The 15239-nt window shown below is 51.8% G+C and overlaps 1 protein-coding gene across 1 annotated transcript in view; it reads right to left on the bottom strand.

Moving 5' to 3' along the window:
- Nucleotides 1–4091: 4091 nt before the first annotated feature.
- Igdcc3 (immunoglobulin superfamily DCC subclass member 3) overlaps nucleotides 4092–15239 on the bottom strand; it is a 36684-nt gene continuing 25536 nt past the window's right edge. The window contains exons 3-14 of the mRNA XM_090318682.1: nucleotides 14931–15075; nucleotides 14588–14718; nucleotides 13754–13891; nucleotides 11850–12008; nucleotides 10491–10656; nucleotides 9805–10052; nucleotides 9222–9386; nucleotides 7681–7872; nucleotides 7474–7578; nucleotides 6416–6554; nucleotides 6099–6300; nucleotides 4092–5174 (exon numbers count right to left, since the gene is read on the bottom strand). Of these exons, the coding sequence (XP_090174808.1) occupies nucleotides 4983–5174; nucleotides 6099–6300; nucleotides 6416–6554; nucleotides 7474–7578; nucleotides 7681–7872; nucleotides 9222–9386; nucleotides 9805–10052; nucleotides 10491–10656; nucleotides 11850–12008; nucleotides 13754–13891; nucleotides 14588–14718; nucleotides 14931–15075 (1982 nt within the window). The 3' untranslated portion in view covers nucleotides 4092–4982. The remainder of the gene's footprint in view (nucleotides 5175–6098; nucleotides 6301–6415; nucleotides 6555–7473; nucleotides 7579–7680; nucleotides 7873–9221; nucleotides 9387–9804; nucleotides 10053–10490; nucleotides 10657–11849; nucleotides 12009–13753; nucleotides 13892–14587; nucleotides 14719–14930; nucleotides 15076–15239) is intronic.

The following is a 15239-nucleotide window of genomic DNA, read 5'->3' as shown; positions in this document are numbered from 1 at the left end:
ATGCATGCTAGGCAAGCACGCTACCACTAGGCCACACTCCTGTCCCCAGATTTCAGTCTCTAGGGTTACAGATGTGAGCTGAGAAGTGCATTCTTTTCCCGTCGTTTACTTGAAAGTGACACCAGACGTCGAGGGGACATCCACTGGATTTCACAGACAGGCAGCAGCAGAGCTGCTGGGGCTCGAACCTGAGTTCAAGCTCTTAAACCCTGGACTACTGTCTCTTGAGGGATGACCGGAGCTTGTGTCAAAACTACTGGAGTACTCTGGGGCAGTGGAATCATGGCAGGTCCCCAGGCTATCTGCATTTGAGACACATTCAACCCTCCTACAGGCAGAGCTTTCCATTCCTGGGTCTCCTCACCCTTCAGAAGAAAACCCAGAGTGGGACATTGGTGGCTCCCATCTGTCCTCCAGGCTACTCAGGAGGCTGAGATCTGAGGATGATGGTTCAAAGCCAGCCTTAGCAGAAAGATTTGTTAAGACTTCTTCTTCTCCTCCTCCTCCTCCTCTTTCTTCTTTTTCCTCTTCTTCTTCTTCTTCTTCTTCTTCTTCCATCCTGGGGCTTGAACTCAAGGTCTGGGCACTGTCCCTGAGCTTCTATTTGAGCTCCAGTGTCACTTGTGGCTTTTTCTGTTGTACTGAGGAATAAAACCCAGGATTTCATGCATGCTGGGCAAGCACTCTACCACTAGGCCATAATCCCTGCCCTGGTTAAGACTCTTATCTTCACTAAACTATTAAAGGGAGGGGGGAAAAGCCAGAAATGGTGATACGTTGGCGATATGTCTCAAGTGTAGCATGCTGGCCTTGAGCAAAAAAGTTCAAGGACAGCACTCAAGCCTCCGGATCAACACACACACACACACACACACACACACACACACACACACACACGCACGCACGCACGCACGCACGCACGCACACATTCAGGCCTGTAGATGTCAGCTCATCCTATTTAGAGCTTGTGTACGGGGCAGGGGATTGCAGGTGAACATATCTCAGTTGTTAAGTTCCATCAGACCTGAGTAGGGCTTCAGGCCTGTTTCCCTGAAGTAATTCCTCAATTCCAGAAGGTGGCAGCAAAACCTTCCAGACACAGCCCCTCTTCCCCGAGGCCAGAGGTCCCAGACTCTAGGGAGGCCAGGCCAAGGGAGGAGTCCCTTAAATGGATTATGGATTATTTCTTTATTCTGTCCACATAGGACACCCGACACATTGCACATTCTCCCACACTTCGCCCATGTCTCTTTGGTGGAGTGGAGAGTTTCCTGGGGCATCCAGAAGGGCCCAGGGTCCCCTCTGGCTGGCCCTGTCACTCTTGGGAGCCTTCCATGCTGGGTAAATGGCACTCACAAGGGACATGTGTCCCCATGTATCCCAAATTAAATCAGACCTCTGTGTGTGTGCGAGTGTGTCAGTCCTGGGGCTTGAACTTGGAGCTTTTCAGCTCACGGCTAGTGCTCTACTTGGTTGGGTCACAACACCACTTCCGGTGTTCTGGTGGTTCACTGGAGATAAAAGTCTCACAGATTTTCCCGCCCAGGCTGGCTTTGAACCACGATTCTCAGCTTGCAGCCTCCTGAGTAGCTAGGATGGACAGGCGTGAGTCAGTGATGCTCGGTGAGGGCTAGAGTTTCAAACAGTGGCAGATGTTGAACACGAATGGCGCACACCTGTCCTCCTAGCCACTCACGAGGCTGAGATCTGACCACAGTTCGAAGGCAACCCCGGCAGAAAAGTCTGTGAGACTGTTATCTCCAGATAACCATCAAAAAGCCAGAAGTAGAGCTGTGGTTTACATGGTAGAGCACTAGCTTGGAATGAAAGATCTAAGGGTCAGTCCCAAGGCCTTGAGTGCAAGATGCAGTTTAGAAAAAAAAGAAGTACCTCTAGGGGTGTCTCCTCTCCACCCAGCTCAGCCTCCCTGCAGCTGCCTCCCTCCTAGCCATGACGTCACTGAGAAGGCGTGCCCCTTGTCTTCAAGCCACGCCCCCTCATCTTAGGTTAAACCTTAGCAGTCTTAAAGCACCTGGCTTCCTGGGCCTGCACTAACTGGACCATGGAGGAGCAGAGCAGCCTCACTAGAGGCCCTGGCTGGAGGCCTCCATTTCCTGATCTTTGTTTTCCTCTTTTGTTGGTTGTGAGGCTTGAATTCAGAGCCTGTGCCCTGTCCTTGAGTTTTTCTGCCAGGACTGGGATCTTCAGATCTCAGCCTTTTGAGGAGCTGGGATTACAAGGGTGATCCACGCAACCCTGGATTCTCCTGAATGGAGAAAAAATGGTCCCTCCCCGTAAGCCAGGCATGCATGAGTTGACTCCATCTCTCTGCCCTACAAAACCCCTCAGACACTGAACCAAAAGAAAAAAAAAGAACCTCCTAGGTTCACTTTGGCAAAGAGGACTTTTATTCAGTCAACATGAGTAGTGTGACAAAGGTCAAGCCCCTCCTATTTATGTTCCCTTCCCAAGGGAAAGGGGGTTCAGAAGAAAAGTGGGCTACAAAGCTGATGAGGGGCTATCTTAGAGCCAGCAGAACCCCAGTATCTGCCCATCACTTGTGAGAAGGGAGTGACCACACTTCCTTAATTTGACACAACTCTAGTTTCCTAGGTAACAGAGAATTCTACTTTGTTCAGCTAATTCACTAATAATGTTGAGGATGGGGTGTCCCTAGAAGGAGAAGGGGCCAGGGACTACATTCTAGTTTTATTCTTAAGGAATACACTTTTATATATATATATATATATATATATATATATGTGCATATATATAATTTTTTTCTTTTTCTTAAAAACAAAAGTTTTCCCTCTGCTATTAAAAAAATGATTCTGAGTATAACCAAAAATAGGTATTTTGTAGTCTCAAGGGTTTTTTTTTTTTTCTTCTTCTTTTTCCTTTTTTTTTTTTTTTTTTTTTTGTCAGTCGTGGGGTTTGAACTCTGGTCCTGGGCACTGTCCCTAAGCTCTTCACGCCAGTTCCAGTTTTCTAGTGGTTCTTTAGAGATAAGAGACTCACAGGACTTTCATGCTCAGGCTGGCTTTGAACTGTGATCTCAGCCTCTTGAGTAGCTAGGATTACAGGCATGAGCCACAGGCTCCCAGAGCTTTTTTGCCCTTTCTTTTTTTAAATCTAAATAGTTCAAAGAACACAACCAAAAGGAGACATAAAGTCACAAGAACATAACCCTTAAACACACCTTGTATAAAAATAGTTCCTGGGACCAGGAGTTTGGCCTAGTGGTAGAGTGCTTGCCTAGCATGCACGAAGACCCAGGTTCGATTCCTCGGTACCACATACGTAAAAAAAATCCCGAAGTGGTGCTGTGACTCAAATGGTAGAGTTCTGGCCTTGAGAAAGCCCAAGGACAGTGCTCAGGCCCTGAGTTCAAATCCTGGGACCGGCAAAAAGAAATAGTTCCTGGCCATAATGGCTGGTCCGTGCCACCGTTGGATGGGTGGGTGAGGCTGGTGGTAAGCCATGACACAGAAGGCGAGATGCACAGTACATCTAGGAGCCAGACCTGTTCCAGGTAGGGACAGACATGTCACCCCACCCAGGCCCAGGAGGACAGAAGAGGAGCTGTGGCTCAAGTGAAGGGTGCCAGCCTTGAGCAAAGAAAACTAAGGGAACAGCTCCCAAGTCCTGAGCTTAAGCCCCAGGACTGGCACACACACACACACACACACACACACACACACACACACAAATTAAAATTAAAAAAAAAGCAGGGCGGACAAACACCAGGGGACAGCATGGGTGGGGTGCCAGGAGGTGGCTAATTTGGGGGATCATTCATACTTCCTTGGAGGAACCAATTTCCTCTCTCCCTTTTTTTTTTTTTTTGGCTTGTTTCACATTTTTCTCTCTGACCAGTTCCAGTTGTATTTCTGTCAACCCAACCTGGGTCATGTTGCCTCAGCCTCCTCTCTGGGGATGGGTGGGTGGGGGAAGGAATCCAGGTGGGCTTCCTGGAGGAGGAGGGCCAGCAGGGTCCAGTGACAACACAATCCCACGCCGTGGGCCTTGAGGTAGACTTTCTTTTACACCTGGAAATAGGGAAGTGCTTTTTTCCACCCCCCTCTCTCTTTCTCTCTCTGTTTTTCTTTTCTTTCTTCCTTTTTCTTTTTTTTTTTTCTTTTTTTGGTGCCAATGGTGGGGCTTAAACTCAGGGCCTGGGCACTGTCCCTGAGCCTCTTTATGCTCAAGACTAGCGCTCTACCACTTGAGCCATAGCGCCACTACCAACACCCCTTTTTTTTTTGAGTCGTATATTAGAGATAAGAGTCTCACTGACTTTCCTGCCTGGGCTGGCTTCGAACCATGATCCTCAGCATCTGATGGAGAGCATGAGCCCCCCAACACCTCGCTTTTTTTTTTTCTTTTAACTCTGAACATGAGAAGGGAAGGGCTTGAGGTAGGAGTGCATTCGGGCTCTGGGGGGGGGGTCAGAGGGCTGAGGCTACCGCCCCCCTCTTCCTCATCCCCCCTAGACATTCATTTCGGCTGAGGTAGGTGCACAAAGCTAAATAGCAACAGTCGGTCCATCCTGAGAAACAAAGTGGGAACAGAGAGAAGCGGCAGGGCCCAGCCATGGCTGGGGGCCAGCTCTGGAGTCTTCATTTGCCTTCCTCTCCTCCTCCTCCTCGTCTTCTTCTTCCTCCTCCTCCTCCTCTTCTTCTTCATCTTCATCTCTCATTTTGATTCCAAGTTTTGAGTGTGAGAGGAAAACATTCATTCAGTTCCAAGTTGAGTGGATTCCAGACAATGGTGGGAGAAGGGGACCCAGAAGGGAACCCTCCCCCTTCACCCCACTTTCTGGCTCTGAGGGTCTCCAGAACCCCGTCCTTCAGTCAGACCAGAAAAGCTGGGCGAGGCAGGATCATCTGAACCCACAAACCAGGAGAAACGTCACCCTTGACCTGAGAATGGGGGCTGCCCCCTCGCACGGCCTGCAGGCACTGAGTGGGGTGGCTGGCCAGTCAGAGCTGGGCTAAGCCAGCAGTCTGTCCTTCATGGAGGAAGCCTGGGCCTGCACCTTGGGGTGACAGAGCAGCCTCAGGGCCTGCACAGGGGAGCCTGGCCTCCATCCTCCTCCCGTCCACAAGACTGAAGCTGTGAACAGGCCCCCTGGACGCCTGCGACTCCTCACACAGGGCTGGGGCTGCAGGATCCTGTGGAGGAAAGAGCCAGGCATGCAGACCTCAGTTTGGAGACCAAAGGCCCCCCGAACACCCTTTCTGTCTATCTGTCTGTCTGTCTGTCTGTCTACTTGTTGTGGGGTTTGAACTCAGGGCCTAGGCTCTATCCCTGAACCTCTTTGAGCTCAAGGCTAGCGTTCTGCCACTTGCACCACAGTGCCACTTGCCGTTTTTTAAGTTATCAATTGCAGATAATAGTGTCACGGAGCTGGGTAGCCTCCTAGCTACTCAGGAGGCTGAGATCTGAGGATTGCAGTTCAAAGCCAGCCTGGACACGAAAGTCCTGTGAGACTCTTATTACCAATGAACCACCAGAAAACTGGAAATGGTGCTGTGGCTCAAGGGGTAGAGCCGTAGCCTTGAGCTGAAGAGCTCAGGAACAATGTCCAGGCCCAGAGTTCAAGCCCCACAACCGACCGGGAAAAAAAAAAAAAATCTCATGGGGACTTTTGTGTCCTGGCTGACTTTGAACCATGATCCTCAGATCTCAGCGTCCTAAGTAGCTAGGATTCCAGGAATGAGCCACCAGCACCAACCCCCTTTCCCCTCAGGCCTCTTTGCCTGATTCTGGGCACAGGAAAAAACACTGACCCAGAGTCCTGAAAAGATCCATGGCATGTGGGATGGGCCAGGCACTGGTGGCTCTCATCTATCATCATAGCTATCCAGGAGGCTGAGGTCTGAAGATCATGGTTCAAAGCCAGGCCAGGCAGAAAAGTCCAGGAGACTCTTTATCTCCAATGAACCACCAGAAAACCAGAAGCGCAGCTATGGCTCAAGTTCTAGACCGCAAGCCTTGAGCAAAAAAAGCTAAGGACAGGCCCAGGTTCTGAGTTCAAGCCCCAGCACAAAAGCAATCAGATAGAGGAAGGCAGCAGGGGGGACTGGGGGGCTTACCCTGGGCCGAGGGCCGGGCTGCCCTGCCGCCGGAGCTGACGACGGGCACAGCTGCTCCAGCTCCTTGGCATCCACGTACTTCTGGTTGAGGCCTAGCTGGCCCCGCTCTCCCTGGCTCACCCCATTCACAGCCAGGTCCCTCTGGCTGAGGGGACCTTGGGGAGGAGAGAGCTGGTTCTCCACATCCTTACACAAGAAGACCCTGATAGAAGAGGAGCCAGGAGTTAGGGAGACAGAGAGCACTGAACCCCAAACTGTCTCCTGACCACAGCTCTTCCCCACCACAGGGCCAGCCTCTCCCCCGGCCCGGATCCCACCTGCCCCTTTGGCCAAACAGGAGGAAGAGGACACAGAAAATGATGCAGGTGACTCCAATGTGGATACCGATGACGATGCCTGTGGTCGACGTCTGATTGGTTGCTTCTTCCTTCCGGCAGTCACAGGGCGGGCTCAGGGCTGGGGAAACAGGATGGGGGCTGCAGCTCCTTATCCCTTAGCTAGACCCATCTGGGACTCAGTAGGTAACATCATCCTTGTGGTATTTTATTTTAGTTATTTATTTAGCTTGAACTCAGCGCCTGGGCACTGTTCCTGAGCTGCTTTTGCTCAAGGCTAGCAGTCTACCACTTGAGCCACAGCACCACTTCTAGCTTTTTGTTTCTCTGTTTCTATGATACTGAGGAATTCAACCCAGGGCTTTCCTGCATGCTAGGCGAGTACTCTATTACTAAGTCACATTCCCAGCCCCCTTGTTTTTATTTTTCATTGATGAATTATTTTTGGTGCCAGTCCTGGGGCTTGAACTCAGAGCCTGGGTTGAGTTATTATTATTATTATTATTATTATTTTGCTCAGGCTAGTACTCTATCACTTGAACCACAGGTCCACTTCTAGCTTTTTGCTGCTTAAAGAGTCTGCTAGGCTGGCTTCAAACCAATGTCCTCAGCTCTCAAGGCTCCAGAGTAACTGTGATTACAGGTCTGAGTACTTGACATCTGACTACTTGTGGCTTTTGTTACAGTCAGTCTTGGGTCTTGAACTCAGGGCTTGGGTGCTGTCCCTGGACTCTTTTGCTCAAGGCTAGTGCTCTATCACTTTGAGCCACAGTGCCACTGCCCATTTTGGGGTGGTTCATTGGAACTAAGAGTCTCACAGACTTTCCTGCCCGGGCTGGCTTCGAACCATAATCCTCAGATCTCAGCCTCCTGAGTAGCTAGGATTATAAGCACCCAGCCATTATCCCTGCTTTCATACAGAACACTGGGGTTCAGAGAGGTTAAGCCACATGATCAAGGTCACACAGGTCTGAGTCGTGTCCCCCTCATCAGGCCTCGTGTGCCATCTACTACCCGGCTGCCACCCCACCAGTCCTCACCTGTCCTCTCAGATGCTCCTCTCAAAGACACGAAGCGGACAGTGGCGTTGCCCTCTCCGTGCTGGTTGTAGGCAAGCAGTTTCACCTCGTACACCGTGCTGGGGTCTGGGGGAGGAGCGAAGCTGAGACACTGCCCCATTTCCAGCAGGCAGCTCCATGGCGGTGGGAAGGCATGCCATCCCGCCAAGCCCGGTACCCCTTACCCACCGAGCTGGCTGAGGTTGTAGGAGGAGGCCGTCCCAGGCAGCTGGATGGGGCCGGTGAAGGCGGCCCTGCTGGCCGGACGGTAGAACAGTCTAAAGCCGCCCTCGTGCGGGACCAGCCTGGGCCAGGGTTCCCAAAGCAGCTGCAAGGAGGAGGCATCCAGGACCCGCACAGACAACGGGGGTGGGGCGGGGGCTGCAGGAGGAGGCAGGATGTGGGGGTTCAGTCACAGCTCTACCCTCCCACCTCCTCTCTCTAGCCCAGACCCGAGCCCCCCACCCCCACCCCAGAACCTGACAGCTCTCTGGCCTCTGACCTAGAACATGTATTGCTGTCATCCTAGCTACTCAGAGGCTGACATCTAATAAGGATCCCGGTTCAAAGCCAGCCAGGCAGGAAAGTCTGTGAGATTCTTTCATCCAATTAACCACGCAAAGGCCAGAAGTAGAGCTGTGGCAGAGTGCTAGCCTTGAGCAAAAGGAGCTCAACTACCACATCAGGCTCTGAGTTCCAGGACCAGCACACAATTTTAATTTATCCATTATTATTATTATTATTATTATTATTATTATTATTATTACCAGTTCTGGGGCCTGAACTCAGGATTTGGGCACTGTTCCTGAGCTTTTTTTTTTTTTTTTTCCAGTCCTGGGCTTGAGCTCAGGGCCTGAGCACTGTCCTTGGACTTTCTCAAGGCTAGAGCTTTACCACGTGAGCCTCAGCACCACTTCCGGCTTTTTTCTATGTATGTGGTACCGAGGAATCGAACCTGGGTCTTCATGCATGCTACGCAAGCACTTTAACCACTAGGCCAAACTCCCGGGCCCTCCTGAGCTTTTTTGTATGTGGGAGGGTCATGGGGCTTGAACTCAGCCTGTGCACTGTCCCTGAGCTCTTCAGCTCAACGCTACCACCCTACTCTTGAGCCAAGCCCCACTTCCCATTTTCTAGAGGTTAATTGGAGATAAGAATCTCAGGTCCTTTTGTGCCTGGGCTGGCTTTGAACCTTGATCCTCGATGTGAGCCACCATGCCTGGCTTTTGAGCTTCTTACTTTTGCTCAATTTGCAATCTACCACTTGAGCCACAGCACCACTTCCAGCTTTTTCTGTTTATGTGCTATTGAGGAATGGAACCCAGGGCTTCACGCATACGAGGTAAGCACTCTACCACTAAGGCACATGCCACCATTTTTTTTTTCTTTTTCTAGTAACTGGGTCTTGAACTCTGGGCCTAGACACTGTCCCTGAGTTCCTTTTGCCCAAGGCTAGCCCTCTGCCACTTGAGCCACAGCGCCATTTCTGGCTTGTTCTGTGATGAATTGGTGCTAAATGTCTCACAGACTTTCGTACCCAGGCTGGCTTCAAACCTCGATCCTCAGATCTCAGCCTCCTGAGTAGCTAAGATTGCAGGCGGGAGCCACTGGTGCCTGGGTGGCACATCAAAATAGACCCAGTGCCCTCATGCAGCCTCAGGAGCAGACACCTGGTACAGTATACAACCCAACCATGCACATGGGGTGTCCCTGCAAAGCTGGGGTCTTACCTTCCCCCAGGGTTCTGGCCAAGGTGGGGACCGAAGCCAAGCTGGCCCCTCTAGGTGTGTAGGCCTTGATGTAGAAGCTGTAGGCTGTGGAGGGCTCCAGGTCGCTCACCAGATGCTGGAAGGTGCTCTTGCTCACAGCCTCCTGATACTCCAGTTCCGGTGGGTCTGGGGAGCAAACATTGGGGCAGGGGCGATCATGAGGGATGGGAGGAAGTCTGGGCAGCCATGATAAAATGGGGGTGTGAGTCAGGCGACAGTGGCTCATGTCTGTCATCCTTGGGACTTCAGGAGGCTGAGATCTGAGGATCGAGGTTCAAAGCCAGTCCAGGCAGGAAAGTCCTGTGAGACTCTCATCACCAATGAACCACCAGAAAACCGGAAGTGGCACTGTGGCTCAAAGTGGTAGAGTGCTAGCCTTGAGCTGACGAGCCCAGGGACTGTGGACAGGCCCAGAGTTCAAGTCCCACGACTGACCAAAAAATAGAATAGGGGTGTGGACAGTGGATAGGGGACAGAAGGAAAGGACAGGACCCACAGGATGGAAAAGACAGGAAATAGAACCTTGTGGACTCTCGGGACCCACCGGCAGCCTTCCTGATGTGCAGAACATAGCTGATGATTTCTTTGGTGTTGGTGAGCGGCTCACTCCAGGACACCTGGACCTCAGTGGATGACACTGAGATGGCCCGGACGTTGCGTGGAGGCCCAGGCAGCCCCTCGGCCCACAGCACGGTCAGCCTGGCGCTGGCCTGAGAGGAGCCAGCAGTGTTCTCGGCCACACACTGGTAGATGGCCTCATCTTCAGGACCGATTCCGGAAATGGTCAGCGTGCTGCCAGGAGAGAGAAAGCCTCAGCTGGATGGGGAAACTGAGTCCTGCCAGGCTTGCCAGTGATAACAGGTGGCAGCCCTGGGGATTTAAACCACCAGTTTCGGCTGGGCTATGGTGGCTCACGCCTGGCATCCTAACCACTCAGGAGGCTGAGATCTGAGGATCACAGTTCAAAGTCAGCCTGGGCACAAAAGTCCATGAGACTCTTAACGCCAACGAACCATCAGAAAACCGGAAGTGGTGTTGTGGATCAGGGCCTAGGACCTGAATTCAAGTTCCACAATGGACACACACACACACACACACACACACACACACACACACACACACACAGTATCTAGACTGAGCAAAAAGTTCACCACCCGCTCAGGGGTATTAATTGAGTCTCTCCCCACTCCAACTCAGGGTTTCTGTCATCCTCCAATCCAGCACACACACCTGTTATTGTTCTTGAGCCTGACATGGCCTCCTGCCCCCAGCACCTGGCCATTCTTCAACCACGTGACGTGAGGCGGTGGCTCGCCCTGGGCCTGGCAGGTGAACATGGCTGTGGTCCCGGCTGGCCTGGATATGGACTGTGGATGCTGCACGAACTCAGCTGGTGCTGGGAGGACAGAGAGAAGCAAGTGAGATCACGGGTGAGGAGGGACAAAGGGATGAGACGGGGGAAAGAGGCTCCTCCAGAAAGGGATTTCCACCTTCTTGAGCTCACGCCTGTAATCCTAGCTACTCAGGAGGCTGAAACCTGAGAATTACAGTTCAAATCCAGCCTGAACAGGAAAGTCTTCTGTGAGACTCTTAGCTCCAATTAATTCCCAGGCAGCTGTGATTTATTTATTTATTTTTTAAAATATATTTTTATTGTAATTAATAAAAGGGTTACATGATATTTGCCAGATAGAAGGTGCATTAATTCACATACATTGATACCCTTTCACATGTCTTGGTGGCAGCTGTGATTTAAATAGTAAAGTCCTAGTCTTGAGGGGAGAAAAAAAAAAAAAAAAAGCTCAGAGACAGCACTCAGGCCCCAAGTTCAAGCCCCAGGACTGGCAAAACAAAACCCTGTGCAAGGCTGTGGGCTCTAGCTTTTAGCTGGTGACCCCTTCTGGCAGGCTTCTGTCCCAATTGACATCTCTGCTTGTTTCGAGCCATTTCTCTGCTTATTTTCAGTGACTTTTTGTTGTTGCTGTTGGTCATGGGGCTTGAACTCAAGACCTAGGTTTGTTTGCTCAAGGCTAGTGCTCTACCACTTTGAGCCCCAACACCATTTCTGGTTTTCTGGTGGTTCACTGGAGTCTCACAGACTTGCCTGTCCTGTCTGGCTTTGAACCACAATCCTCAGATATTAGCCTTTTGAATAGCTAGGATTACAGGTGTGAGCCACCCCGCAGCATCCAGCTTCTTTATTTATTTTTGCTTATGCTAGTCTTAGAGCTTGAACTCAGGGCCTGGACACTGTCCCTGAGCTTTTCTGCTTCACGTTAGCACTCTGTCACCTAACCATAGTTCCAGCTTTTTTTTTTTGATTGCTAATTAGAAGTGAGTGTCTCATGGACTTTTTTGCCTGGGCCAGCTTCATGATCCTCAGAACTCAGCTTTCTATGTAGCAAGGATTACAGGTGTGAGCTAGTGGCACCCAGCATTTGAGAGGACTTTTTTGAGTCCTCTCTTTAGCCTGACTTGGCCAGGAAAAGGACAGGACAGGACATGGCTGGTGAGAGGTACTGGGCTTGGGGAACTGCCTAGATATGGATAGGGTGGAGGTAAGGGGTAGGCCTGGCTGTCAGTCCATACCTTGCACTACCAGCCGGCCTTGTGCTGTCCTTCTCACCCGGGTACCAGGCCTGTTGGCGGCACAGACATAGATGCCTGAGTGCTGGACTGACACATCTGAGATGATAAGATTTCCAGTGCCCAGTACCTGAATACCTTCCACCCCAATGGGGCGACCATCTGCAAAAGAAGCAGGGGGACAGAGGAGAGGGGGAGGTCAGGGGAGTATGCAGAGCCCCACCATCTTTGACTTGGCGCCATCTTCCCCCAGATGCAGAGAGCAGGGCAGATCTAACCTGATCTTAGCACATGATTGCAAACTCATCCATAAGGGAAAAGCTTTGGATTGGATCAACATTTTCCATCCTGGTGTGTGACTCAAAAGAAGTTCTCAGGGCTGGGTGATGCTAGCTCAGAAATCCTAGCTACTCAAGAGACTGAGATCTGAGGATCAAAGTTCAAAGCCAACCCAGGCAGAAAACCCTATGAGACTCTCATCTCCAGTTAATCATGAAGAAACTGGAAGTGGCTCTGTGGTTCAAATTGCTAGAGCGCTTAGCTTGAGCAGAGAGCTTCAGGGACGGTGCCCAGGCCCTGAGTTCAAGTCCCGTGACCAATAAGAATAATAACAACAAAAGCTCTTAGGTCAAACAGTCACTCTAAGCTAAGCACTGGGGGCTCATACCTATAATTCTAGCTATTCAGAAAGCTGAAGCCATTGTAGGCAACAAAGTCCACGGAACTATTTTTTTTTTGGTCTGGTACCTGGGGCTTTAACACAAGGCCTGGGTACTGTCTCTGAGTTTTTGTGCTCTAAGCCAGCACACTACGACTTGAGCTCAACTTCCAGCTTTTGTGGTTAATTGGAAGTAAGAGTCTTACAGACTTTCCTGTCCAGGCTGGCTTTGAACCTTGATTTTCGGATCTCAGTCTGCTGAGTAACTAGGATTATAGGCATGAGCCACTGGCACCGGGCTTGTCCATGAAACTCTTAAAAAAAAAAAAAAGCCAGAAGTCGAGCTCAGGCTCAAGGGCTAGAATGCCAGTCTTGAGTGGTAAAAGCCAAGGAATAACCCTCAAGGCCTTGAATTCGAGACCTAGAATGTCCATTAATGCAAAGGCTCTGAGAAGTCTGGCAGTTAAAGGGCCCTGGTTAACCTGACTTCTCAAACTTGTTAGGCCTGTGAGCCATTCCCGCCTGATGGATGGTGTTTTGGGAGGTGGTGAGCCAGATGGCCCCCCGAAACAAACGCAGGAGGCCACTGGTTCCAGCCTCTCCCAGAGAATTGGCCCTGCCCCCGCTGGGGGATCCCATTAGCACAGTCAGAACACAAGGAGACAGCGCTCCTCCATTCAGGCCCTGAAGTGGTGAAATCTACTCCATTATCCCCTGCTGTCCCCTCCCTGCCCCCCCCCCACTCAGCTGCTACAATGTGGCACAGTCTCCTTGTGAATAGCCCCCCCTCACCCCCCCATCCTCCATCCCCTCCAGTGACCTTTCCGCTTGGACTGCCTGAAGCCCATCTGCACCCTTTTGCTTCTTCCTTCAGCTGCCTGGGGATTCAGGGCCCAGGAGGGTGGGGGTGGGGGGACCCTGGAGGCAGGGCTAGATTTCATGACTGATTAGGGAGTTTGAGGGGCATGGGATGGCTTAGTTGGAGGTGTTGGGGTGCTGTAGCATTGTAGACAGTTCTGGGGGTGCTCAGGGACTGGCTGAGATAACCCAGGGAGTTAAGCCAGCCACTCAGGGGAGAGTAGAAAGCATCTCATCTAAACCGCCCCCCAACAGTTCTGCTAGAAAAAGGAGGGACCAACCCCCCACTGAGAACAAACAGGATTCAAAGTCCCTTCCCCCACCAGAGTCCCAAGATGAGACCCCCCCCCATGGTCAGGGCAGAGGGGCAGGAGCTGTGGGTAAGACTCACCCAGGCGGCTCCAGGACACAATGGGTCTCGGGTTGCCCGTGGCGACACACTCCAGGACGGCAGTCTGGTGCACGGTCAGGGTGAGATTCTCAGGCCCTACAAGGATCTTCGGCTCCTTGTAGGTCCCAGAGCCTGAACCTGGAAGGAAAATGCCACATTTCTCCCTCCTTCAGCTACGATGGGAGTCTGCCTGCCTGCCTGCCTGCCTGCCTGCCTTCCTTCCTTCCTTCCTTCCTTCCTTCCTTCCTTCCTTCCTTCCTTCCTTCCTTCCTCTCTTCCTTCTTCCCTCCCTCCCTCTCTCCCTCCCTTCCTTCCTTTTTTCCTTTTTTTTTCCTTGTATGTGCCTGTCCTAGAGCTTGAGCTCCAGGCCTGGGCACTGTCCCTGAGCTACATTTTTGCTCAAGGCTAGTGCCTTACCACTTGAGCCTTCCATAGCTCCCTTTCTGGCTTTTTGGTAGTCTACTGCAGACAAGAGGCTCATAAACATTTCTGGCTGGGCTGGCCTTGAATTGGGATCCTCAAATCTCAGCCTCCTGAGTAGCTAGGATTAGAAACATGAACCACTGGCGCCGAGTGGCTGGGATCTTTCTCATTAACCTCGCCTCAATCAGATTCTGTGGCCCGGAAGGCAGGGCCTCTCCTTATAACCATCCAATCCCGAGGTAGATAGAAACTGGACTTCGTAGGTAGAACTAACTGAGCAGAGACCAGCCTGGTGCCACCCTGGCCACCCCAGAAGCTGCCGAAGCCAACAAGAGGGATTTTGTCAGGGTGACATTAAGACACCCGCAGGGGTTGCTGGGAGGGAGGGGGTGACTGGCCCAGAGATCTCACCTGACACAGTGAGCCTGGCCCCGTGACTGACCCGGACACTGGCTACGTTTGAAGCCACGCAGTAGAAAACCCCACTGTCCTCAGCCCGAAGTCCTGTGATCTGCAGAACCCCCTTGGGTAGCAACGTGTACCTGTTGGGGAGACAAGGCAAAGCGATTAGAACCTTGGATCATGGGAAGAACCCCAGATACAGCCCAAGACATGAGGAGCAGGGCTTCATGACACCAGACACGCATGGAGACTCCTTAGAGACACATGCTCCATCTCGGCCACGAACTTGGGACTCTGGGCTTTGAAACCCTGGAGATGCCGAGCTCCTCTGGCAGCGCTCCACCTGGCTCACCTCTCATTGGCCGTGTCAATGGGGACTCTGTTCTTTTCCCACGTGATCAGGGGCTTGGGAAGCCCCTCAATCTGGCACTGGAAGCGGGCCACGCCCCCTTCCTCACCCACGGTGGCCTGGGGGTGCACGTGGAAGTCAGACATGGCTGCAGGAAAAGAAGAGGACACAAGGTAAGGGGCCTTGCACAGGTGTAGAAGGGAAGAAGGGGGTGGGGGGGATGGATTGGTGGGAAGGATCCTGATCACCCACGGAGGGACAGAGGGTCCTCTTAGAGCTGGCAGAGGCAGGCAGGGCAACAGCTGGGAGGAT

This window comes from Megascapheus bottae, chromosome 25, assembly GCF_031878675.1.
Source record: "Megascapheus bottae isolate mThoBot1 chromosome 25, mThoBot2.hap1, whole genome shotgun sequence".
NCBI classification, from domain to species: domain Eukaryota; kingdom Metazoa; phylum Chordata; class Mammalia; order Rodentia; family Geomyidae; genus Megascapheus; species Megascapheus bottae.
Note: the sequence above shows the minus strand (reverse complement) of the source record. Positions and strands in the feature narration are given on the sequence as shown.